The sequence below is a fragment of the Parambassis ranga genome, chromosome 14, assembly GCF_900634625.1.
Source record: "Parambassis ranga chromosome 14, fParRan2.1, whole genome shotgun sequence".
In the NCBI taxonomy this organism is placed as follows: domain Eukaryota; kingdom Metazoa; phylum Chordata; class Actinopteri; family Ambassidae; genus Parambassis; species Parambassis ranga.
The window spans coordinates 19,965,796-19,992,758 of record NC_041034.1 but is presented as its reverse complement, the minus strand read 5'-3'; the positions used below and the strand labels follow the sequence as shown (position 1 = coordinate 19,992,758).

Below are 26,963 nucleotides of genomic sequence, written 5' to 3'. Positions count from 1 at the left end.
GATGTTTGCTCACCTTTGCATTTTGTCAGTGCTCTCACCCCTAGAGGTAGCATGAGGCGGTGTCTACAACCACACAAGTGTGTTGTGGAGCTCAGGACCTAGTGGTTCGAGGTGGACATAAAGGTGCATAAAGGATTTAAACAGTTAATGATAAGCTACTGGGCAAGCCTACAATGTCATAAACAAACTAATCCAGCAGTGAGTGCCCCTAAGCCTTAACCTCCACCCAGTACAGATCACCCAAGAGCAGACCATATCTTTTTTATGAAATCAATGAAATAATATTTGGACTGAATCAGTCAGGATCAAGGGTTCCAGCAGACGGGGGTATTGAGTGAAATGAAATAGCAGTCTTACTGACTAAAGCGAACCAGAATAATGGAAATAGTTTACAGTAGAAGTGAGATTAAAGCGATTATTGGAATAAAATCATGGTAGTTTATCCAAAACAATGGGAAGAAGGGACTCCATCAATATGAAATGAATCAGTATGTATGTATGAGGAAAGCATCCAACAAGATTATGTGAATGTGATTTAGAGGAAGAGTCAGTGGAGTGTGTTATTCAAGGCTGTCGGAAATATAAAGCAAAGAGAAGAAAGTTGCAAAAAAGATTCAAGCATGGAATAAATGAGCTAAATATTAAAAATGTTCTCACTGGTGAGAGAGACATGCAGTGCGTTGTTTTTATTTTTTTAAAGACGCTAGAACTAATAAAGAGAAAGTAGAGGTTTTATTTATTTATTTTAATATATATTTTTATATTTATTTCATAGATAGATAGATAGATAGATAGATAGATAGATAGATAGATAGACTAGCATAGTAGATCTAGCATAGTAGGTGGCGGTAATGCACCTCAAACGTTGGTTGCCATCCGCTATTAAACAAAAGAAGAAGAAGTAGTAGTAGAACAAGAAGAAGAAGAAGAAGACAGGCTGCGCAGACGCACAATAATAATAATAAGAGATGAACAGGTCGAGGAGCAGTTAGCCTGACAGCCAGCTGTGTTGTGTCCGCCATGAGCTTTAAGGTTAATCGCCAACAGCCACGATGACCATCTCCGTGTATGCTGCGTAAGATGTTAATAACGCTGTGCTACGTCTATCTGTGGGTGCGCTTTCAGAAGTGCTACTCGGTGCTGATCCGCAACAGTCTGTCTAAACTGAACAGCCGCAGTTTCGGCTTCAGTTTTAGCATCTGCTCAAGCTCTGGGTCGACACCGGCCACAACGCCACCGACTGGACGCTATACGTCCCCACGCCGGCACCCCGGCCCGTTTAATCACGAGGACAACGTCTTCCTCCAGCTGGGAAACAAGGCCGTCTATGTCACGGAGCCCCAGGTGGGTATCAGAGCCAGTGTTCCGTTAAATGACACGACTTGACGGGGCCTGCGCTGAATTAAGCCCAGAAGTGGGTCACAGTTTTGCCTTGTTTTCTGCTACGGAAACAGTATTCGAAATAATGTTTCCGTCTTACGGTTTACATTGAATAAACGTACCAGGCGACTGCTAGTGAAGGCCATACCATACTAATACTAACCATACCATACTAATACTAACCATACCATACTAATACTAACCATACCAATACTAACCATACCATACCAATACTAAACATACCATACTAATACTAATCATACCAATACTAACCATACCATACTAATACTAACCATACCATACTAATACTAACCATTCCATACTAATACTAACCATACCATACTAATACTAACCATACCAACCATACCATACTAATACTAACCATACCATACTAATACTAACCATTCCATACTAATACTAACCATACCATACTAATACTAACCATACCAACCATACCATACTAATACTAACCATACCATACTAATACTAATCATACCAACCATACCATACTAATACTAACCATACCATACTAATACTAACCATACCATACTAATACTAATCATACCAATACTAACCATACCATACTAATACTAACCATACCATACCAATACTAAACATACCATAATAATACTAACCATACCATACTAATACTAACCATTCCATACTAATACTAACCATACCATACTAATACTAACCATACCAACCATACCATACTAATACTAACCATACCATACTAATACTAATCATACCAATACTAACCATACCATACCAATACTAAACATACCATACTAATACTAATCACACCAATACCAACCATACCATACTAATACTAACCATACCATACTAATACTAATCATACCAACCATACCATACTAATACTAACCATACCATACTAATACTAACCATACCATACTAATACTAATCATACCAATACTAACCATACCATACTAATACTAACCATACCATACTAATACTAACCATTCCATACTAATACTAATCATACCATACTAATGAGTTCTGCACGTTGTTAAGGTCGCTTAAAGGATTTTGATACAATAACATATGATTAGTTGGATGTTTGTGAGCGACTTATTCTCTTGCAACAAACTGACCCTGTTCTATCTTGTAAAGTCAAAGGTTCGTTTGTCTCTAATGCAAAGACAAATATAACGTTTAGGCTTCACAGCAGGTTCGCTTTGTATGACTGGTTACCTTCTCCATGTCCACTAAGCTTTAGGGAACACTTAGAATTGTGGTTCATATACTAGGCATTAATGTGAGCGTGTGCAAGACAGGATTGGAGTAAAATTCAGTAGGATATATGATTTCATATTTGCTAAAGCAGTGCATAGCAGCAGTGATGAGTCAACCAATGATGCCATTAAAATAATAAAATGTATCGCACATAACATAAAGTGGCTGTGGGGGGCACTTTCTGTGTATTCACTATCAAATGTAAGGACAAACTTTGGTGGTCAAAGTGCTGTAAGGCCTGAGAATTTTATAGCAGGGCTGATAAGAAATCCAGAAGTATAAAAGTTTGTCCATATTAGTTGAATGGACATGGTTTTACTGACACATGCTCTGATTCTTGAAGGAACAACAAAAGTACACTTAACAGCGTCCCCCCTCACAGAGTGATAACCAAACCTCAGTCTCTCTCACCACCTAGACAGCTAGATAGATTTTACTAGCATTAGAACAGACAACATAGAAGGAAAAGAAGTACATGTACAGAATAAACATGGGTCCGTAAGTAGGAGAGCTGTCATTAGGTGCTGGGTGCCAGCATCACATGTGCAAATATATATTATAAAATATACTTTAAAGATGTGAGAGTTCAGGTTATTGAAAAAAAGTTATTATTGTGCAAATAGAAAAGAGTGTCACAAACAGTCACAATGCCCATGTGAGTACAGTGCTGTCCAGTGGTGTGTCCTAAAGCAGCTTCTGGCAGAGGTTAAAGGACCCCAGCCTCCTCAGGAAGTAGAGTAGAGAGCTCTACCAGAGGGCGTCCATGTTTGGGGACCAGTCCAGTCTGTTGTCTAGCTCCAGACCTGGGTTTGGGCCAACAGGAAGTCGGCCACCACCTCTTTGATTTTGGTGGTGTTGAGCTGTAGACTGTTAGACCTGCACCATGCCACAAAGTCCCTGATCAGACTACTGTACTCCTCTTCCTGTCCATTCGAGTTGTATTTAAAGTCAGAGACGTACAGGGAGAGCTCGCTTCCCTGTGGAGCTCCTAATGGGGTAATCTGTGATTCACCTCGCCACACCCATTATTTTCAGCTTTTCACTTAGTAGCAGGGGCTGGATGGTATTAAATGCGCTGGAGAATTCAAAGAACATGATCCTAACAGATTTACCGGCCCTGTAAGAGAGTCCCCGGCGAGGAGGGCATCATCTATACCTACTTTCTCTTCACAGGCAAACTGCAGTGGATGAAGTGCATGTTGGACCTGTGGTCTGAAGTCCACACAATTGTGTTCATGACCTGGGATGTTAGGTCCACAGGCCAAGTCATTAGCTCCTTGGGGTGTGGCCTCCTTGCAACAAGAATGTTGCAGAATGTTTTCCACTGCACTAGAACCCTCCGTACATGCACACTTACCGTAGGTTATAGATGTTGTAGCTGCTCCACCTCATCCCAGTATGAGGACTTGTGTCCAACAATGATGAGCTCTTCATCGTTGCATCATCAGCAAACTTGGGGCAGGGTGCAGTCATGTGTGTGGAAGGTGTATAGTCAACATCTTTGCACACAGCACGCAGGGGAGCCAGTGCTAAGGCTGGGACAGACCTACTCTGTTAGGAGCCTTGTAAATAAGAAGGAGAATTTTGAGGTTCAAAGTTTCAAGAACTTCTGCTGGGGACCAATGAAAAGTTCAGGAGATGGCTTTACTTCACATATGTTCATTTAGGAATGATTTGGAGTATTTAAAAAAAAATCAAATATCTTTAACATACAGCGAGATTTTATAATGATAATTATTTCCAGTTCCTCTGATACTTTTGTATCTGGTGGTTGTGCCAACAGTTCAATAACCAGAGCAAATAGCACTGGGCAACTTTACCTACAACCCCCTTGAATAAGCAAAGTAAACTAAATTATTTTTTAGAAAGCAGCGTTGCAATGCACTTATAGTTGTTCTCCTGATGGTGGATTGATCAATATTTACATTAGTCAACACTGAGATTAGTCAGTTGAAGAAGGCACTTTGTTAGAAAGTTGCCCTGGACTCCTGTGACCTCATGGGGACACAACATAGACACCGCTCAGACTTGTGTAATCAATCGATTGAACTCCAGCGAATCTGGATTTGTGGAGTCTTTGAGAGTTTTGTTAACCTTTTCTAGCCTGATTAGCAAAAACACAACTCCTTTTTGTTCATGCCATGATACACTTTTACTAACACCTGCTGTGTAAACCAGGCTTTTAATTGAACCCTGTATGTTTATATAAAACACACTGGCACACTGCCTTAATTTCATCACATGATTGAAAACACCTCTTGACAGATGCTCGCTGGAGGTTCACTTTCTTTTGCCATTAACAGATTTGAGAGGTTGAAAAGTTGACTGACTTTTTTTGACTAAATTTATTTTATTTTTTAAATAAATTGGTAAAGAGGAGGATTTGGAATATGCATCATGTAAAACAGGCCTAAAAGTATTTCTTTGGTGAAATTTGCATAAAAACATGGTTATGGAATCCAAGATTGATATCAGTTAAGATTGTGACCCAGAGCAGTAAATGTATGTTTGTGAAATGTGATTCGATGATTTGTGTTTTTATATCAAGTACCGTAACTGCAACCTGAATGCTTTTGTGTCACTGTCTGATTTAATCCTTCATTTTAACAGTGTCTGGTGTTCTTGCTTTGAAAGTGTTTCCTGGCTCTTGTCTCTAACAACTATTCTTTGTCAGAATGCCCTCTAGTGTTTAGAATAATTCTTTGCTATGCTGTCTGTGTGTCTATGTGTCCCCAGGCATGTGATGACCTTAGCAAATGGACTATTCTTTTGGGGTCCTCTCTGGTTTGTGGTCCACGAATAGAGAATATTTCATTCATCATAGAAGCTACAGGACACAGAGTGGACTACCCTTCTCCTCACACATCAAATAAGAAAGTAGGCACCACACATTCCTTAACACCTGCATTACTCAGGGCAGTCATTCTAATAGCGAACAATTTTAATTTAAAGGCTTTTTTATTTTTTTTAAATTATGTAACTGGAAAACACTGGAAGCTATGGGCTTTGGTGTAAATTTGCTCAGCAAACAGCATTGTTTGGAAACATTGCTACGTTAGCAACAAGGCCAAGTGAGGAGAACTTCTTACTTCCACAGTATACTGACTTGCAGGCAACAGCGTGGTGCAATACCTTCACCAGGCTAATGGCTGATGATGAGATTTACTGTCTTTGATAAAGATAGTAAAGTCGTATTTTCAAAAGGAAAGTAATCAGACTTAAGTGTGATCCCACTGCAACACACCCACACGCTTATCCTCCTGTTATGTGTTTCTGACTGTTATAATGAAAAGCACTGGCTACTAACAACACTAGCTCAATGCCACAGAAACCTAATAAAGAGACCATAGCTTGATCACCTAGAAAGCAGGTAAAGCCACACTGGCAAGAAAAAAGAATGTTCCATCCTTTTAACAGGATGAAACTGTGAGAACCTTGAGTATCCTGCTGATGCTGGCTGGTTGTAGAAGAAGAGGAGGAGGAAGTGTGGAGGAAATAGACAAAATGGAAGATAAGCCTAATTGTTTCTCCCTTGTGTTTGGTTCTCCCTAACCTTTTCTTTAAACCTTCTCTATTTACAATAAATGTACCCTACATGGACATCAATTCAATTCAATTCAATTCAGTTTTATTTATATAGCGCATATTACAATCAGACATTGTCTCAAAGCGCTTCACAGGAACCCCCCTAAGAGCACTGTGGCAAGGAAAAACTCCCTTTAAGAGGAAGAAACCTTGAGCAGGACCCGTCAACTTAAGGGGGAACCAGTCCTGCTGCTAGTCAGAGAGGATGAGGGAGAGAGAGAGAGAGAGAGAGAGAGAGAGAGAGAGAGAGAGGATGAAGGAGAAAGAGAGAGAGGGAGAGAGGAGCAAACATGATACAAACATGATACAGTACAGAGCAAACATGACAGCAAGATGAAACAGTGATTATATTGTAGTAGATATCTATATATATCGTCGGTCCATAAGTAGGAATAGTAATTTGATAGTAAAGATGAGCAGCAGGGGCTAGTGAAGTCGATGAGCACAGGAGAGACTGCAGGTCAGTATGCAGGTCTTGAGACCTGCAAAGAGAGAGAGAGCGAGAGCGAGGCACAGAACTACAAGGAAGACAGTTAACACAGATTATGAGACGATATTACCCAGTATGATCCAGACTAAGGAGAGTGGAGGAGAGGTCAGAGGGTGTTCAGAGGATCGTGTTTGTGCCCCCCGACAACGTAGAGCAAGAGAGACTTCACGGGCCGGACTGCAGGTCATCATCCAGGTCTTGAGACCAGTGTGAGCCAGACTAAGGAGAGAAAAGGAGAGGTTAGAGGGTGAGAGGGAAACTGCTCAGTGGATCATGTTTGTGCCCCCCGACAACGTAGGCCTAGAGCAGCATAGCTGTGCTACACACTAGGTCTAAGGCTAACTGTACGCCTTACTAAACAGAAAAGTTTTAAGTCTAGTCTTAAAGGTGGAGGCAGTGTCTGCCTCTCGGACCCAGATTGGTAACTGGTTCCATAATAGCGGTGCCTGATAGCTGAAAGCTCGTCCTCCCATTCTACTTCTATGAATCCTAGGAACTACTAGTAAACCTGCACTCAGAGATCTGAGTGTCCTATTAGGAACATATGGTACAATCAGGTCCTGCAGATACAACGGAGCAAGTCCATGAAGAGCCTTGTAGGTTAGAAGAAGGATCTTGAAGTGTATTCTTGAGTCCACTGGGAGCCAGTGAAGAGACGCTAGGACAGGAGAGATATGATCCCTTTGGCTGCTTCCTGTCAGAACTCTAGCTGCTGCGTTCTGGATCAGCTGCAGACTGTTGATGGAGTAATGTGGACATCCTGACAATAAAGAGTTGCAGTAGTCCAGTCTTGAAGTGACAAAAGCATGGATGAGCTTTTCAGCATCACTCTGAGAGAGGATGCTCCTGATCTTAGTAATATTACGCAGGTGAAAGAAAGCGGTCCTGGAGACCTGCTTAATATGAGAGACAAACGACATGTCTTGATCAAAGATAACTCCAAGGTTCCTCACAGTCGTACTGGAGGCCAGAGTAATTCCATCCAGGGAGAGAGTATTATCTGATAAACTAGTTCTGAGATGTTTCGGTCCAAAAACAATGACCTCAGTCTTGTCCGAGTTTAATAGTAAAAAGTTGGAGGACATCCAGTCCTTTATGTCCTTTAGACACGCCTGTAGTCTGACTAGCGGCTCCGTTTCTTCAGGCTTCATGGATAAATACAGCTGGGTATCATCAGCATAACAATGAAAGTTTATGCCATGCTTCTGGATGATGTTTCCTAGAGGGAGCATGTAGAGGGTGAACAGGATCGGTCCGAGCACAGAACCCTGTGGAACACCGTGGTTAACCCTTGTACCTGTGGAAGACACATCGTTAGTGTGAACAAAATGAAATCTGTCAGATAAATATGATTTAAACCAGCGCAGTGCTGTTCCTGTAATCCTGATCTCGTGTTCCAATCTGTGTAGCAGGATGCGATGGTCTACGGTGTCGAAGGCAGCACTGAGATCCAGTAGAACGAGTACAGAGATGAGACCCCGGTCCGATGCCATGAGGAGGTCATTGGTGACTTTAAGCAGTGCTGTTTCTGTGCTGTGTGGGCTCTGAAACCAGACTGGAAAGCATCAAACAGACTGTTACTACACAGGTGGTCGTTTAGCTGACTTACAACAGCTCTTTCGAGTAGTTTGGAGATAAAGGTGAGGTTGGAGATCGGTCTGTAGTTTCCTAGGACGTCCGGGTCCAGTGAAGGTTTTTTAAGTATCGGAATGATCACAGCAGTTTTAAAAGCCTGTGGTACATATCCTGTTTCCAGAGACAAGTTGATCTGTCCTAATATAGAGTCTCCGATCAGAGGAATAGCATCCTTGAGGAGCTGTGAAGGGATCGGATCCAGAAGACAGGTAGTAGGTTTAGACTTGCTGATGCTGGTGGTCAGCTCAGGGAGGCCGATGGGCGCGAAGCAGTCCAGAGTTAGATCAGGATCCATTTCCAGAAGTGGCGGTGTATCCTCAGCGGTCACAGAGAGATTGTGGTTGATTTGTCCTCTAATAGTGGTGATTTTATCAGTGAAGAAGCTCATGAAGTCTTCACTACTAAGAGCTGCAGGAATGCGAGGCTCCACAGAGCTGTGGCTCTTTGTCAGCCTGGCCACGGCGTTAAAGAGAAAGCGCGGGTTGTTCTTGTTTTCTTCTATTAGTGATGAATAGTAGGCTGTCCTGGCTTTACGAAGGGCCTTCTTATACGTCAGCAGACTGTCTCTCCAGATCCTCCGGGAGTCATCTGATTTAGAGGACTGCCACATCCTCTCCATCCTACGTGTAATCCGTTTCAGTGATCGGATGTTTGAGTTGTACCACGGAGCTAGCCTCTTCTGGTTTGTAGTTTTCTTCTTCTTCAGTGGAGCAATCCTGTTTAAGACTGAGTGTAGTGTGTCTGCAGTGTTGTTGACAAAGCGGTCCAGCTCTGCAGGAGTAACATTTAAGTTGGTACCCCCGTCAGTACTTGGGACTGTGGGGAGTACTGGTAGGATTGCTGTCCTAAACTGCTTTACGGCGTCTTCAGACAGACATCTGCTGTAGTAGACCTTTTCCTCAGGTGCTGGTAGGTCTGAAAGAGAGAAGTCAAAAGTTATTAATGAGTGATCTGACATCACATCAACGTCATATGTTAATCCAGTGGTGATCAAACTGTTAACTATTTTGATGGAAATACAAATCTTAGAAAGAAATATTGTTCTGCTCCTTCTGAGAGGATCATTTTAAAAATGATTTTTCTTTCAACATTTCTGGGTGATGAATATTTGTCTCTTTTATCTTCACATTTGATTTGTATGATAAAATGTCCATGTGGAATCCATATTGTTGTAAATATCAGACGACAAGGAAGGAGGAGCCCAAAACACAAGGTAGAATGTATTAGGTTTATACATTAGCTGTGAACCTTAGTGATGCTGCTCACAATGATACTGAATGTCTTGACTAGGTTTCTGTGGCAGTACAGGCCTCTTTACCACCAAAGGACATTAACCATGAGAAAATATTCATATTTTATTAAATTGTATTATATTTACTCTATATTTTCTCCTTAGGGAGTGAATGATAAATGATGCTTATGAACCCCTTACCTCCCTCACTTAGGATTAATATATGACTCCTTGTCCAACTGCAAGTAGTCAGTGATATGTATTACCTGTAAGTGATATGTGGATTGTTCATAAGAGCTTTGTGGCTTAGATTATTATTGACAGCTGTAGAGGAACAATATATTATCAATATTAAAAGCAGATTTATAGAAGCTGCATTTCTGGAAGAGCTTAGGTATTGTAAGAGTGCTTGTGTCTTTAGAGGCTTATAGAGAGATTATACTTTCTTACTATGATGTGGTCGGCTGTCAGATAGAATCGATGATGTCTGCTGTGTCATCTAGGTGAGAGACTGCAGATGTGCCCTGTGGTGTTTACAACACTCTGGCCTAATGCTCCTGATGCACATAAACACACTGTCATAACCCTCTTGCCTGATGAAAGTCTTGCACTGAAACTTGCATATTTCACTAGGTATTGTTTTTTGTTTTTAACATGGTGTATTGGACACGATATAAACTTTTATGTGTTGTGCGCAGGTGCTGAAGTGGTCTGACTACTGTCTCCCTTTGGCCTGTAGTCCTGGCCAGCCATTCAGGGCTGTGGCTCAGGCCAGTGTGGATAACTTCAGTCGTCTTGGAGTAGCTTTCATTGAAGATCGCCTTCAGCTGGACAATGGACTTGTGCCTTCAAAGATAGTCCGTGAGTGGCCTTAAATTTTATTTCACATTGTGTGCATTTTCATACTATGACTCATGTGTGTTACTTATGTATTTATATACCAACCAGAGCCTTCTGGCCACGCCCATGGCAACGGGACAATTTTGGGTAAAGTTTGGTGACTTTTTGAGCACATTCAGGGGGTCAAAAAAAAACATAGGAACATAGGAGAATCATAATAATAATTCCTTGCATTACAATAGGGCTCTCGCCCGTTTCACGCTTGGGCCGTTATGATAAACCCTAATGCTTGTTTTCATTCAAGTTTGAACTAGCAGTCCTGTTTTTCCTACAGAAATACTTGTAATAGGTTTTATTTTACAGGGCACCAGACTGACATTTTTCTCACTTTCACTCAGCTGTTGTCATCCAAGAATCCACCCTAACTGAGCTACTGGAGAAGCAGTGTCCAGTAAGCCCAAAGAACGTGACATCATTACTTCTCAGAAGCAGAACTGAAGAGGTTGATCCCGAGAAATCACCTTATCACCTGCAAGCTGACCCCCAGCTCCTGCAGTGCCGTAAAGGCAGCCTTCTCCTTATTCCAGGCACAAAGAGGAGATTAGAGGAGCGACGAGGTTCGGAGCCGTTTCGCATTACGCACGACCAGGAATCTGTCGCTGACTTGGAGGAACATTCCCTGGGGAGTCATCACCACATGGAGGGACATGGACACCACCTCCATCTGTCTAGCTGCCATGAATGCTTGGAACTGGAGAACAGCACCATCCTGTCTGTCAAATATGCCTCAGCTGAAAACATTCCAGACCTCCCTGATGATAACTCCATAGAGCCAGATAGTGTGGATGAGTGCTTGGATGAACTTGGCCATGATGGCCAAAGTGGACAATGTAAAAGTAAAAGTAAACCTCCAAATGTTCTTGTGTACACAGGTGGTTGCCAGCAGCGTTTTAAGGCAGTTTATCAGCTTTTATCAGAATGTATAAACATGGAAGAAAACATAATATATCCCCTTCAGCCACAACAAGCACTGAGTGACCCTTGGCTGGACAACACAAGGCTCCTGGTACTGGCAGAAGAGGAAACCCTGAGCCCCCAGCTTCAGACACGCTTTCTCACCTACCTGGATCAGGGTGGCAAGGTCCTGGGGATAGCTTCCACTCTGTGCCCAGCAGGTCTCTGTCTTGAAGTCAGGGAGAGGCAACGCATGCAAGTCAGCAGGCTGTGCTTCACCAGGGAAGACAGTACAGAGCTGGAACTGAACGTGTTAGCAAGTGGAAAGGTCTACATCAGGGATACTCAAGGAGGAGGGGAAGTAGAGCTCTGGGGTGAACTTAAGGGGGATGCTTCTCATCAGAGAGGCATGGTCATCATCAGGGTAACCCACGGAGGTGACGGCGGCGAGGCTGTCCTCTGCCAGGTAAAGACAAATGTAAATAAATGATGATAATAATAGTTATTATTATCATTATTGTTATTGTTATTATTATTATTATAAAACACACTAACAGCTTATCATGTGTACACTAGCTTCTTTGATGAAGACATGAAAAATGTGACTTTATGAGCATTAAGAGGCCTCTGGAGCAAGTGACAGCTCCGAGTGACATACTGTCCTGAACACCAGCCCTTTTTCCTTCATTCTCTTTCAAATGCGCTGCCAATGTCATGGCATTCCCATGGGTTTAAGAGTAGTACTAGTGCATTACAATTTTATCCTACGTAACACCAGTAATAACTCACATAAATATGTCATCAACAACATCTTTTATTAAAGGGCAAATTTTCATGTTTGCAGGATGGGGATGTTGAAACAGACTGAGTGATAATTAAAAGGCTTCTACAAAGCCAAGAATTTATTATAGGCTTTACTAGTTCAATTTATTTCTATACCCTTGAGGAGATTTTTATAACCTTATTCTAAACCTTTTCCATTTTGTAGGACAAACATTTCTCTTTATCATTCTGCTACTATTAGTAGAGACGATTGAAGCAAGGCCTTCTGGAGTTTTCTTGAAGATGTTTTGTGAGTTTCACCCACACCCACCCACTGAGGTCCTCCACTACATATAAACCATGTTTCCCCACCAAACAGTTAGAACTGATGAAGCTGCTTGTAAGAGCAGCAAAACGTCTTCAAGAAAACTCTACAAGTCCAGACGCCTTGCTTCAATTAAGCAAACCTAATAAGGCGGAGAAGAAGTAGTAGACAGAAAGAAAGAGAGAGAAGCAGGACACTATACATGTAGCACATATGTACATTATTACTGTCGACAAAGACATTGCCGGTTACAGATTATTGTTTGTAATAGGGAGAGAAAAAAGTTAAGTCAGTGATATTGTTATTTATATTATAACGAATATAAAATGAATATAGATAATTAATTATCATACATGGCTGACTGACTGGACCTATAGTAGATTCCCGTTTTCTCTTTCATTTGATACCTTTCTTTTTATATTCCTACAGGTCCACTTTGAAATTACACCCGAGTCCCAAAATTTGCCACCAGAGGGTTTTGATGACCTAAAGGTCAGCAACGCACTGCGTTATGAAGTCCTCACAGAAATCCTTACCTCGCTGGGCCTCAGCTGTGAAATGACTCAGATTCCAGCCCCAAGCCCGGTCCATCTACTGGGCACTTCCCAGGTAAAAACCCCTGTCCTCACATAATATGTCATACCATCTCAAGCAGGAGCAAGAGGTCTGACAAATCACAGTGAACTGACCTTGATGCCACTTATACTCTTGTCAGGTATTTATAAGAACAGATCTATTGTATTGATTGATTCAAAGCTCACCCAGCTTTGAATCAATCAATACAATAGATCTGTTGTTATGTTATATGTGAAAATAATGGAGCTAAATGCCTGTATCTATACATAAATACCTGTATAATAATGAGTCTTAAAGGGTGTGAGGATGAAAATCTAATTCCTAGTGGTATTTTCCTGGTCACATATCTTTCCATCAATAATATAGATATTAAGAAATGCTACACATATGGAAACAATCTTAATTTTGTAAATACATGCAACTATATGGGCACAGTAGACAGACTGCAGGTCCAGTCCAAATGACTGAGGGCTTTAAGCACTATTATTATTATGAAATTGTAATATAATACAGTTATTTGTTGCTTTCCTAACTTATATAATGACTAGTGGAGTGGTTGACCAGAGAGAAGGCTTGCTTAATGCATTAAATAGCAAACCGCCACTAGGGGGAGTCAGAGCTCCAGGTAGCACAGAAGCAGGGGTTGCTGGAAAGCAGCTCTGTGAAGCTTAAATTGACAATAAACATCTATATATATTGTCAGGATGTTTTAGTGTGAATCACTAACTTTACCGCACTGAAACCTCAAAAACAAAACACGTTCAAATTAAGACAGCATCATCATCAACTTGACATACCAGTACAGAAACACAGTGCAAATTACTCACAACACAAGAATCAATAGGACAACAAGTGTGCACCAAATAGCCATAACAAAAACTAAATACCAGGGACCTTAAAGGGTGACAGACCTGCTGGAACAACATCACTACTGGGGTTAATAAAGTCTGGTAACCCTCAGAGGTCATGCAATGCAATTACGAATTGGACCTGCCCTCCCCAAAAACAGAAAAACCTGAAGTTACAGCTGGTAGCATCCTGCCTAAAAGGAAAAGCAGGAGGCCCTGGAGTCAAGAATAGAAAAAGAGAAGTTTAAATTACTTATTTTATTCAGTCCCTTGCATTAAATATTCTTAAATCATTAATTACACAGTTGTGAATGTGAACACAATTTGCAAACTGGATCAAAATAGTAGAAGAATTGAGTTGAAATCCCTTAATGGTTAATAATATACTGACAACCATAGGAACTTTTAGCAGTAAACATTAAATGATTCAAATGACTAAACACTGCTTACACTACTTTGCTCCTCTCTGTTCCACACAGGAGACCAAAGACATCTTGCTGGAGTGGCTAAAAAAGCACACTGATCAAAATGGTATCCTTACCTTGTCTAAGACATCCCTCAAGATGGTGTTCTGCTCTGAGCTTCATGACAACCTTCTGCTCCCTGAAGACTGCCTGGCAATGGTCACTGATTCTCCCATGTCCCAGAGCTGGGCGCAATTCAGTATGGAGACCTACAGCAGGAACCTGAAGACTAGCCGTCTGGGGCACGTTGTGCTGTATGCTGACATCACCACTTCAACCATGGACCTGCTAGAAGGGTAATGCATATTCTATCAGTCTTTAATGTTTAGGTAGCAGTAGTATTTTGTCTTTGGATGATCATGTAGACTAAACGGCAGTTCGTTGTGGTCATTTTGCATGCACTGAATTCAATTCAATTTTATTTTCAACTCAATTTCAAGATCTGAGTGTTCTGTTTGGAATATAAGAACCTTGTGAGTAAGGAACATTTTGAAGGTTATTCTTGATTTTGCTGGAAGGCAATGAAGAGAAGCTAAATCAGGAGAGATATGATCCATCTTTCTGATTTCTGTCAGAACTCTAGCTGCTGCATTCTGGATCAGCTGCAGGCTGTTAATGGAGTAATGTGGACATCCTGACAATAAGTTAAATTAAATTAAAAGTGTTTTAAGAAAATTCTCAGAGCGACTCTGGGATAGGAGCAGACTGAAAGTTGGGGTTTGTGATATGGGATATACTGCTTTATCTTAACAGGCAGGCACAATATTATCTTTTTTTATTGTATTTAATATGCCCAAATATTCTTTGGGCATCTGCAGCGTTTTAATAGTTCACTGTCATCCATAGTCTGGATGACGTTTCTCCTCTCCTCCTTCTCCTCCTGTCCTCTCTGTTTAAGGAACTCCTAAGCCTCTTAAAAGTCCTCCTCTCTACTCTTAACAGTTTTTCTCCTTAAGACCCCTCTTAAGGGCTAAGATCTTAAGATCTTTTGTGAATCACTTTTATCTTTACTAGGGTTGAGTCTTAATTATAAGGGGAAATTCTCAATAATTCAAAGAATTTCTCAGAATTTCACTACTAGGGGAAAGTCTTGGCGCTAAAGAATCTTTGTGAATACGGCCCCTGTTTAATATGAAGGATAAGCGACATGTCCTGATCAAAGATAACGGCAAGGTCGTGCTGGAGGCCAAAGTAATGCCATCCAGAGAGAGAATGTGATCACAAAATCTAGTTCTGAGATGTTTGGGGGAAAAACAATGACCTCAGTTGTTGCCTGAATTTAGTAGTAAGAAATTGGAGGTCATCCAGTCCTTTATGTCCTTAAGACATGCCTGTAGTCTGAATTATGGCTGTGTTTCCTCAGGCATCGTGGATAAGTACAACTCATAAAATCTTCACTAATAAGAGCTGCAGGAATGCACCGCTCCACAGAGCTGTAACTCTTTGCCAGCCTGGCTACAGTGTTAAAGAGAGAGCACGGGTTGTTCTTTTTTTGCAGAACTCCAGACCCTCTGGGATTCCTTTGATTCGTAGGAATACCACCTCCTTTCTATTCATGTTAATACCTGCTTCAACATTCAGATATTTCAATTGTACCATAGAGCTTCTCCTATGACTATATAAAGAAAATATATATACAAAACCTCCTTCTTTTGTGGCTGCAGTGTCTTTTACAAGGCAATCCATTTCTGCAATTTCTGCAGTAAAATTACATGACAGCATCTTATAGAGGCAGCATTCTCTGATAGACACCTGCTGTACCTTTTTATTATGTGCTGATCTATGTAAAATCAAAAGTTATTAAGGAGTGGTCAGGGAGGAGAGGGTTCTGAGTCCCAGCAATACAAAGCCGGATTTATACTTCTCCATTGATTCAACAGCATACCCCTGCATAGCCTTCTGCAGCATTGCAGAGCCCTATGCGTTGGCTTGACATGCACCCCCAAAAAATTGTAACATCTTGTCGAGTTGGCAGGTGGCTTGGTGGCAACATATTTCTACAGTGTATTTCTGCTATTTCTTCACCTGTGCCACCATTTAAAAAAAGAAACATGTTAACTACAGACGTTATTATGGACCCGATTGAAGAACGACTTATCGAAAAAGTGAAGAAATATCATTTATTCAACTAATTGTCACTTCAGTATAAAGACTGCCAGATGGCACTGAATTCTTGGAAAGATATTTTGAAGATTGTTGGTATGGATGTGGTGGAGTGTATGAAGAAGTGAAAAGAACCTGAGGGGCAAGTACGTTCGAATACGATGGCGTTACGAAGCGGGGACCAGGAGGGAAAAGTCCCCGCTTTCTCTAGTGTGTCATGGTTGGCTTCTTGTGTAAAACACAGCCCCTCTTCAGTAACCCGCGACGTTGCACAGACATTCTTATCAGTCCTCCTCTGAGATATTGCCAGCACCATCGACATCACCTCTGGAACATTTTTTCCCCTGGGCCATCACATCTTTGCCATACATGGGAAAGGATGCAAGAGATCGTTGGTGGGATGAATGCCACCCCTCCTTATCAGACCAGGTTTTCCCCAGAAAGTCTCCTGGTTATCTATAAAAGTCACGTTGTTTTCTGTGTACCACTATGACACCCAGCCATCTTCACCACCTCCACAGGCTTGAGGGAGTAACCCAGAATCCAGAGGTGGCCTTTTTCTTATTAGTCTGTTCATGCTCTTTCTGTCAGCTTATGAAATGCTGTTTCAGCAGATCACTCCATGGAAGATGGTAGACGCTACCACTGGGTCATAAGGTTAATTCTTTAAACCGAGTTGAATCTTAAAACTCACAGCAGGATATTTGAGTTTGGTGAAAAGGGCATGAAACGTCTCCCCCATCAGCTCCATCAGAAGATTGCAGATCAGTGCATATATGAAACAAATGATGATACAGGCACTATCAATGTAGAATGCTAAGAAATGAATGTGGTTTCATACATTTTATTATATCACAGAACGGCTATTTTTAATGGAGGATCTTACAAACACATTTAACTATATGTCAAATGGAAACACTGGGATTCAGAGTATTGCACAGTTTGCCCACCACCTTGTTCTTGTCTTGAGAGATTTGTCCAAGTTTCTGAGCGCTTTACCAATGTATCACTAAGGTTTTACTGAAATCATTCTTCTCGTCATTAGATAAACTGATGCTCTTTTTCAATTGTATTACTGGGCTGTGAGTATAAAGACAGCGTTATACACCTGAAAGAACCTTCATCCCAGAACAGGCTAAAAAGTTTATAATAAACTTTATTTTTATTTTAAAGGATGAATTATTTGAGACATGCCTTATATTTCTTTAATTTAGTTTTTTGGCAAGATGAAAGAGAAGTGGATCTAGCAGAGTGATAAAAAGAAAGTAGACGATACAGCTTTAAAGTGTTCAAGTGGTTTCGGCATTTGGCACTTTGCATTTGTGTATATGTCAGTGTCCATTCACTGGGGTGGGAAGGTAGACTGACTGGAAGTAATTTAATGCAAAGTGACCTCACTGCAGCGAAGGCAAGTTGTACCTAATAGACTTCTTTGTCTGCATCCACACATGAGTAAAAGTGGCCGTTGAACAGGTCAATCAGGCAGCAGGTGGGAGCAATTAAAACTGTCATAAAGTTTGAAAAATGGATTGTGGAGCAGCGCTGAGCTGATTGGAACAGGCAGTCTTGTCATAAGGGTTACACAGAAACTCAAGCAGGGTGAATGAGTACGCCTTATAACCCCAAATCTGTTGCTGCAGTGCGATTTCACTGTTAATGTTTGAGTTTCCAGATGTCCCTCTGGAGGAGCCTTGATTAATGTTGTTATAAGAATGCCTGTTATATTTCTCTTAGCATTTGTATTTATTAAGTATTCATAATATATATGATATTTTTAGAGAAAACCCTTTGACAGCTGTTCTCGTACCTCAACCTGAATGCAGCTGATTTATATTCTCTCAAGCAAATCTGTTGAAGTGTAAATTGTTCCTGTGAATAGTCTATGAACTCAGAACATGATAGGAGAAGAATGCCTGTCATTTAAAACGATTGAAATGCCGAATGTATTTCTACTTTCAGCTAATAATGTTAATTCAAATATAGTTACTTCTCAGTTTCTTTGTTTCTTGTGACTGATTTGGAGAAAATGAAAAATACTTCTAGGCAGCTGGCAGCAGCATCAGTGGTGGTGGTGGTAGTAGTGGTGGACAAAGACAAGGAGAAGCAGTGAGCCTGCTTGCAGACCTTAAGTGTTCCCAGTTGGGGAAGTTTTGCCTCATTTTTAGGTTGGCCCATGTCACACTATGTGGATATTCAAAAGCTGTTACCATGCATGCTGTTAAACAAACGATGATTTCATAGTCAACAATATGAGCAAGAAAGTATCACCTTATCATGAATAATCATATCAGTGTTTTATACAAATGTGACAGATGTCTTTATTTTTTGACAGAAACAAAGACAAAAATGACGGCGTGTAGTTTGTGTTGACTCGTGTTGTTCACCCACATCAGAGCTCTGACCAACAAGTGTAAGCAGGTTCAATATTGGGATTAGTCACTTTCACTTTCATCAAGACATCACATCTGCCCAGAGGAAGTTACATAGCAATATTTTATTAACTACCAGCTAATTGGTGATGTAGTTCCATGTGCATCCATACCTAAAACCTGGAGTTGCTGTCGTCATTTCCTTTTGACACAGTGACCGTCAGGTTGTTCCCCAAATACATTTACCTTGAATTTCCTAGATGTTACTGGTTAGCACTGCTGCCTCAAAGCTGAAAGGGTTTCCCCTCATCCTTTCTGTGTGGAGTTTGCTCGTTCTCTGTGTGCCTGTGTTGTCTCGGGGTACTCCGGCTTCCTCCCACATACCAAAGGTGTGGTTGTTAGGTTCATTGGGGGCTTTAAATTGGGGTTGTGTGAATGGTTGTTTGTCTCTATATGTAGACTGATAGTGGATAGATGGTCCAGATTGCACCCTGCCATGATTTATAACTGTACTCACATTGCAAAAATTAGTAGATGCAAATAAACGTATTGAATTTTTGATTTCTGTCGCTGTTCATCTCATTGTTGATTAACTTTTGTTGTGTGATCGCTGGCTGCTAATGTGGGAGTGTTAAGAGTGTGAAAGTGTTTATGGCTGGAATCAGTTGGGATAAGAGACTATAGAAACCACTTAGCTGTGCAGAGAACATAATGATTCTTTTCCTGCTCTGCTGAACTTGATCCCTGTGCCTGCAGCAACACTTCCTATATGTTGACTTTTTCTTGTCAGAACTCCAGGCTCAGATGTGAAACACTCCCCCCACCTCTCTCTAAATGGATAAATGGAAATACATTCTGATTATCTTGTGGTCATATCAGTTCTGTGTTTTCCATGTGAAGTGGAGAAGTATGTTATTTTGATTTTAAACCAAGCTGCCATGACTTTTTGCCAATACTTGAAAATCGAAACTTTGCCTTTAAACCTAGACTGACTGAGAGACTTAATTTGATATTAAAATATATCTTTATTGAATGGCCTCCTATACAGAACAGTATAGTAATCCCTTTATACTTTGACATTTGAATAAAATGTATCCTTGCCAAAAACTGTTCCAGTTGTTGTGCAACGTCCCACCAGAAATGACTGTTTGTTTTGACAAGCAATCCAATATCCAAGCTGACAATGTATGGATTTAGGTCCTGTTTCCTGTAAAAACGACAAACCACAGAAAAAACAAAATCTGTGGCAACAGGTTTGACCATAAAAATCAAATTGCCCCTACTGACCCTGCATGCTCCACTTGCAATTATAAAAGATTGTAAGCAGATGCCTAAATGTCCTCATTTCTTATTCAGAGGAACATATGGTGAAGTGTTTTTACATCCAGTGAGAGAGATGTCCTCCGAACCCCGTTCTCTGGCCCAGTCATTTTAAGGAAAGAGGAGGAAAGACCATGAAGTTTGTGCATAGGGCAGGTATTTATTACATCTGAATTAAAACTGCTCCGCCAACTGACTATTTTTAATGATGGTATATATTCTGATTAGAAACATGTATCTTCAGTTTGCTGAGAGTTGTCCGAGTAGTGACATCATGGAATCTGAGTTGATACAAAATCAATCAAGTTGACTAAGAGGCTTAACGATTTTATTAGAAAAGCTTTCACATTTACAGCCCCTTGTATTTTATGTGTGTGTTTCCATTGAATGCATCCTAGTCCCAATTCAAACTCCATTTCATGCTGTAAAACAATTTTAAAACAATGAGTGATCTGATTTTTTTAAAAAATGAAAAACTTTTGGTGGAACTGGTTTCTGTGTAGCAGATGTTTTTAAAGGTGTATAGTGGTGGCTGGTGCTGTGTTGTTTCACCAGGTTGGCCCTGTCGACAAAACAAGGTCATTCACTGGTGGCTCAGCTGCCCTGTGGTAATGGAACAGCCCTCTCTCACTGATCACTTCCAATACTGCTGTTTGGAAATGATAATTTGCACTGTTACTCACTAAATAGGATTAGCTCAATTAATTACATTTACAGATTAGTTTGTCCTCTCTTATTGATCAACCCTTTGATGCTACTGGATGATCAATGCAAACACACTTTTTCAGGGTAAATCCTGTTTCAAAAATGAGCCTTGTGCCAAACATAATCATTTAAACTGAGATATTTTAATCTGTAAAGTGAGAGGGTTTTTTTGGGGGGGGGTGTTGGGAGATAATGGCTTTCAGAAAAATCTTATCTGATCACAAATCCCCCTGTATAACTAACTAGACTTTCTATAGAACATGGTGTAATGTCATGGGTTTTGCATATGTCAGGGATGCATATTTTTTCCTGTTTTTCTATTAATAGTGTATCTCCACTTACTTTTGATGCTTTGTTTGGATGAGGTGGCTGTAAAAAAGCAGGCTTCTCTGTTTAGTCATCAAGTATGTGTGCAGCAGTGATTTTGGGGTAGCTTATGAACCCTTTTGTTCTCAACCTCCACTACCTTTGTTCCCAGATCTTCTCCCCCTCTGACCTACTGGATCCCCCCTGTAACAAAGAGTCCTTGGTGGGACGCCTCTGTCTGTCAGTGTGCTACTTTGCATTTTAATGTTGCAGTTTTATTAGACCAAGTGCTGTAGATGACGGCACTCTGTGTCTATTTCACCAGAGCTTCTGTCTTTTGGCAAATGTCTCAGTCATTTTGTGAAGGTTACGTTTATTTTTACAAGCAAGCCAGGCGAGTACTGATTATAGTAATGTTTCAGCCTCTTCTCTGAAATCCAAGACCACCATTGATGCACACAGTTTTAATGCAAATGTCAGAACTTGTTCTTCCTGTGTGTAATGATATGCTGTCAACCATGTTGACTTTATCTTAAACTTAAATAGTCCTCAAACAAGGTGTTTGCATTAACAATAATTCCATAAAAACAAATAAGATGCAATATACTTGATAGAGTACCTATAGATATCTGCATATTTCACTGCAATATACAGATAATGTAAAGGAAAAAAAAAAAATGACCCGACACTGGTATCGCACATCTAGCAGATGTGGTGTGGGGTCCCGCATCTGCAATCTATTTGCTTTCACTTTTTCTCTTTCCTTAATTGCTTATTATCACCACTTTACATTCTCTTATTAATCACAACCTTTAAAACATTAAGACTGGGGACCTGCGGAAGGCTTGCAACATTCAGCAGCTGTGCTTTCAAAGTGAGATTAACTTAAGGAATGTAATCACCCTCAACATTCCAACCTTGAGCTGGCCTACGCAGAAATCACTTAAGTACACACGAACACATTAAAACACATCATCACAGCACTCCTCCTTTATTGACAGCCACCCATTGTGTGTAAAAGCATTAAAGTCTTGGTGCACAAGAGTTTTATCTTAAAATCGGATACCAGAGATATATATTTAAGTATCTTTGCATATTGAACTGGACATGTAGTGGCATTTTTGATGTGTGAGTACCAGAGAAGCCACATCCATCATGCTTAACTTGCGTAATAAATTTAGATCACAGTACAGTGTTAGCAGTAGTCCAAGAGTTCAGTGTCCATATTGAGCTATCCAATCTATCCTGTTTTAGAAGAAAGTCGCCCACAAAGCTGTGTCTGTAGATGTGGGGCACCCTCTCTCTCCAGGACTGGGCTTAAGGTGATTGACTACAAACCGAATTTGCATCAGAATAAGAGAAAGGCCCCTGCCTGATCTTTGTTCATTAACTGACAGAGGGCAGTTGCCTTGGGTTTCTGGGTCTGCTTTAATTGCATTTGGAGATGAAAGAGAATGTGCAAACATTTTTTTAATTTTCTTTCTTGTAGTCAACAGTCCCTAGCTCAGCATTGATGTAATCACTTGTGTAAATAACTATGGTCTGTGGATTGCCTGTGCTGATACACCTGCAATTTAAATAACCAAGTGCACTTGCACTGCTGTAAACGCATCAGTCTGGATTTTTTGGTGGGCAGGGAGATGTCTGCAGATCTTGACATGATCCTCATCAGCAGCTTCCAAATGTTTCACCAAGCAGTTGATGCGTTGATGATCACTTGTAAATGTTATTCACATAAACTAACAGCTGTTCAACATTTCTGTGACCATTCTTGTCTCCCCTCAGACTGACTGTCCGCTCACCAAAGGATGTGGGTGTAATAGCAGTAGCTGCCCGACAAACCAAGGGAAGAGGTCAGTGTTACAGCAAACTTTAAACCTGAATACATACTTGTGTCCCTCGGCTGAACATTAAAATCTTGGTTTTATTTGTAACTCATAGTGTTGGTGGACATATGCTATACATATATTGTAGCACTTACCATGTTTCCTGTGTTTTGCCACTGTTGTTGTAGGTCGAGGCAAGAACGCCTGGCTCAGCCCTCTTGGGTGTGCCATGTTTACTCTGAGTGTCCAGGTTGAGCTGAGCTCCAGGCTTGGTCAGAGGATTCCCTTCCTGCAGCATCTGGCTGCTCTCGCTATAGTAGAGGCTGTGCGGACACTTCCAGGATACCAGGTATCAACCTCCCCTGTTTCTTGTATCCCTGCAATAACATTGTCTGTTATCTGTGTATCATATACAGTATGAGGGGAAACTGTCATGCTGTAAGTTTAGGCATAAGGTGTTGATTATGGGTGACAATATGATCTCTACTGTCAAGCTTCAGGAGCTGCTCTTATTGGCTTTGCAGTCTCAGTTGTCAGTGTAGTAGACTCCTGTAATAGTGTCTGCCACACGATTACACTGAAAACTGATCAAACGTTTTGATTAAAAACATAACTTCTAGTAGCAAATACAACTTCGGAGGAACAACGCATAACTTGTTTTTTTAACCATGCCATTATTTATTCAGCAAAAATGAAGCCAGAAATGAAAAAAAAAAAGCGTGAGCAATACACTTACTGCTTCATAGGATTTAATTGTGTGAGCTGCAGCAGGTGCTGCTGATCATCAGTACTTGATGAACTGATCATCAGCAGGTGTTCAAAAGTTTAATCATGGGCTGTACTGTGTGAGTTTGTCACACATTATCGCTTTATGTTTGTTCAAATTATGAGATGCCTACAACATGTCATGTGTTATTCATCTGACTTTGTATTTAATTGATTTTAAGGCCTGCCAGATGATTTCTTATATTATGTCCTAAAGTTGCACTTGCTTTTTACATGTCTGTAGGTCACTCCAAAAGAAGACATGTCATGTATAATCGTATTTGTAATGCATGTTTTGAACCCTTATCAGGACATTGACCTAAGGGTGAAGTGGCCCAATGACATCTACTACAGTGATCTGATGAAGCTTGGGGGAGTCCTGGTGACTTCTACTGTAATAGGATCAACTTTTTATCTGCTCATAGGTAGGAGCCCTCATCACTGGATTAACACACTCATTCTGAATTCATGTTTACTTATGATTTATAGAATATGTTGCTCCCCTTTGTTTCATGGCTAGCTCTCTGTAAAGAAAGTCTTCTTTGTGGAAAAACTACACAAACGTAATAGTCGTAATAGTGAGACTGTTTTCATAATGGACATCTTAAATGTGAATACTTCAGTTATGCTATGATACCAAACTGACCTTATACATTCCAGAAGTGGTACAAGCTTGTCATCCTCCTATAGCCCTCCTATATATCTGTTGTAATAAGCCTAATTATATGTGGGGGTGTGTACACAACAGCTAGTGGGTACAGTATACATATGGATCCTAGCTCCATTATACTTGCAGGATCTAATAGTACCATATATTCCTAATAGAACACTCAGATCTCAGAGTGCAGGTTTACTTGTAGCTCCTAGGATTCATAAAGGTAGAAGGCACATCAGGCACCGCTACTATGGAACCAGTTACCAATCTGGATTAAAGAGGCAAACGCCACCTCCACCTTTAAGACTAGACTTAAAACCTTTCTGTTTAGTAAAGGGTGATGCTGTTATTTCCATAGTAATATGACTTTAATTAACCAAAAATGGATTTCAGGTACTTAGGTCTTCCTTTGTCTTGTAGTTTATGGACCATGTTTTTGTGAGGAGTATTTGCTTAGACCATATGCAGATCATAAAAGGAAATGAATGTTTTGAAAATGTTCCTACAGGTTGTGGCTTCAATGTGACAAACAGCAACCCAACAGTGTGCATCAATGACATGATCCAGCAATACAACAGAAAGCATAGCTGCAGCCTGCAGCCTCTCAGCTGCAGCCAGCTCGTTGCTCGCACTGTCACCTGTCTGGAGTCCCTCATCAGCAGCTTCCAGGATGGAGGTCCAGAGGCCATCCTTCCCATCTACTATAAAAGATGGCTTCACAGGTATCTCAACCTGCACACACCTGCTGTTGTTATTTAAAACCAGAAATGTAAGCATTTAATTACATTTATATCTAAAAAAAAAATTAGATTAATTTATTTACTGATTGATACAGATGGCACGGCGTCATCTGAATTCTGTGATGACTATCTGAATTTTCTTGGTTCCAGTGGGACTCAGGTCCATCTCTGGAGTGAGGAAGGACCCGAAGCTCAAGTGGTTGGTCTAGACCACAACGGTTTTCTTCAGGTGCACAGCAAAGAGCAGGGAGTAATCTCTGTTGAGCCTGATGGAAACTCATTTGACATGCTCAAGAACCTTATAGTCATCAAGCAGCGTTAGGACCAAAATCACCATCTCCATCAGCACACTATATGGAACAATTTGTTGAAATGTGTTGAATTTGAAAAGTTGTTACTGGTTTAGAGTGGGACCGCTTTTCTTACACTGATTCTTACATTGAGGTTACCGGGAGACACTATTGAAAACTGGAGAAGGGGCGCTACATATGGCGTACCATGTTAACCTGCCTATACACAAACTTTTACATAGCAATTACACAAATACAAAAAGTTCTTTTAGTAGATGTCTCTTGTATTGCTATTACAGGCCAAATCTGCTTGGACAGATGCTAACAACTGACAATGTTAAACTTAATATGAGAATTATTACTGACAAAGGTTTTTCCAAGCAATAAGACTGTCTTTTTGTTTCCATGTATTTTTGTCCCCTCTAGCCCAACTGTGTCTCCTATGAATTCCAACAATCGGTAATAATAGCACAACCACAACATGATGGTAATGTTACACACCGGTAAACATGACCCTGCTGAGCATGGCCAGGATTTGTGTTGCAGGCATGAAGTGCAAAATAAAAAAAAAATAAAAAAATAACTTCTCTGTGGCATTTTCAAATTAAATATGTTTTAAACTATGCATATCACAGTATTGTGTTCTGATTGTGTTCTTGTTTGTTTGGCTATATTTTAACCTGCAAACGTTATCGTTATGTTTCAGTGTACACTTTCTGCTAATAGAAAGTTGTTCATTTATGCATTTAAATGCTCAGTTAAACTGTTTATAAACCACAGGATATCATTATTTTGTGTTTAGTGTATACTACCATGCATTTGTAATAAAAAAAAAAAACGTTCACCTATTTTCTCTTACAGGGCCCAAATTTACTTCTTGAGGTGTTTTATTCATCAACTTCTGTTGTTTAAGCAGCCCACGTGTCAATATTTAATAAGGCTATTAATAAGTCATATTTGCATGCAGGAGTAAGGATTCTGAGATTAGTTATATGAATAAATGTATGAACCAACAATTATGATGATCAGTTTTTAGCACAATGCTAACATGCTGTTTACAATGTGCAAACAGTATGTGTAGAATGTGTTCAACATTAGCTTGTGTCTGATTCTTCCTTGTGTTTGTGCGTCTATATTCTTTGTAGCCTGGAAGTATTTTTGGCCAAGCTAGTTTTCTCTATTTATAGAATTTTAAAAAATCATCAGAAAAATCATGTTATAGTTGCAGATATGAATACTCTTCATAAGTAGTGAATTGTCATTAAACACAAGACGTCGCTGAAAGTTCAGTGCACAACCTGTTGGACATGCTTTTCATGGTTTCACATGGAGCTACACTTAAACTGCACATTTGGTGTCCACAAAAAAAAAAACATCTCAGAATGCCTCAAGCTGTGCTCAGACTTGACCCTTCTGCAACCAACAATATTGAGTATCTCAAAATGCAGTGTGTTTTTTCCACTGAGGTCACATACATCATGAGTCATTCAACACTTTAACCTCTATCAGAGGTAAACACTTTTATTGTGTAGTTTTTGGC

At 40.4% G+C, this 26,963-nt stretch overlaps 1 protein-coding gene across 3 annotated transcripts; it reads left to right on the top strand.

The window, feature by feature from the left end:
* Positions 1-917: 917 nt before the first annotated feature.
* On the top strand, positions 918-26,006 carry hlcs (holocarboxylase synthetase (biotin-(proprionyl-CoA-carboxylase (ATP-hydrolysing)) ligase)). 3 transcript variants are annotated; one of them, XM_028422262.1, is made up of 12 exons: positions 924-1,032; positions 1,126-1,344; positions 5,371-5,511; positions 10,274-10,436; positions 10,814-11,835; positions 12,886-13,065; positions 14,360-14,640; positions 22,933-23,000; positions 23,162-23,322; positions 24,049-24,163; positions 24,902-25,115; positions 25,284-26,006. In XM_028422262.1, the coding sequence occupies exons 1-12, from the start codon at positions 1,021-1,023 to the stop codon at positions 25,453-25,455; spliced, it is 2,748 nt and encodes a 915-aa protein (XP_028278063.1). In that variant the 5' UTR covers positions 924-1,020; the 3' UTR covers positions 25,456-26,006. The 3 variants fall into 3 exon arrangements, with proteins under 3 accessions (XP_028278062.1, XP_028278064.1, XP_028278063.1); XM_028422261.1 differs by having other exon boundaries at positions 918-1,344; XM_028422263.1 differs by lacking the exon at positions 5,371-5,511 and having other exon boundaries at positions 918-1,344.
* Positions 26,007-26,963: the final 957 nt, after the last annotated feature.

Bases quoted from the DNA above. Each gene is read 5' to 3' on its own strand.
- hlcs (XM_028422261.1), top strand. From the start codon at position 1,069: ATGCTGCGTAAGATGTTAATAACGCTGTGCTACGTCTATCTGTGGGTG. The intron at 11,836-12,885 runs GTAAAGACAAAT...ATATTCCTACAG, and splicing joins GCGAGGCTGTCCTCTGCCAG to GTCCACTTTGAAATTACACC. The intron at 13,066-14,359 runs GTAAAAACCCCT...TGTTCCACACAG, and splicing joins ATCTACTGGGCACTTCCCAG to GAGACCAAAGACATCTTGCT.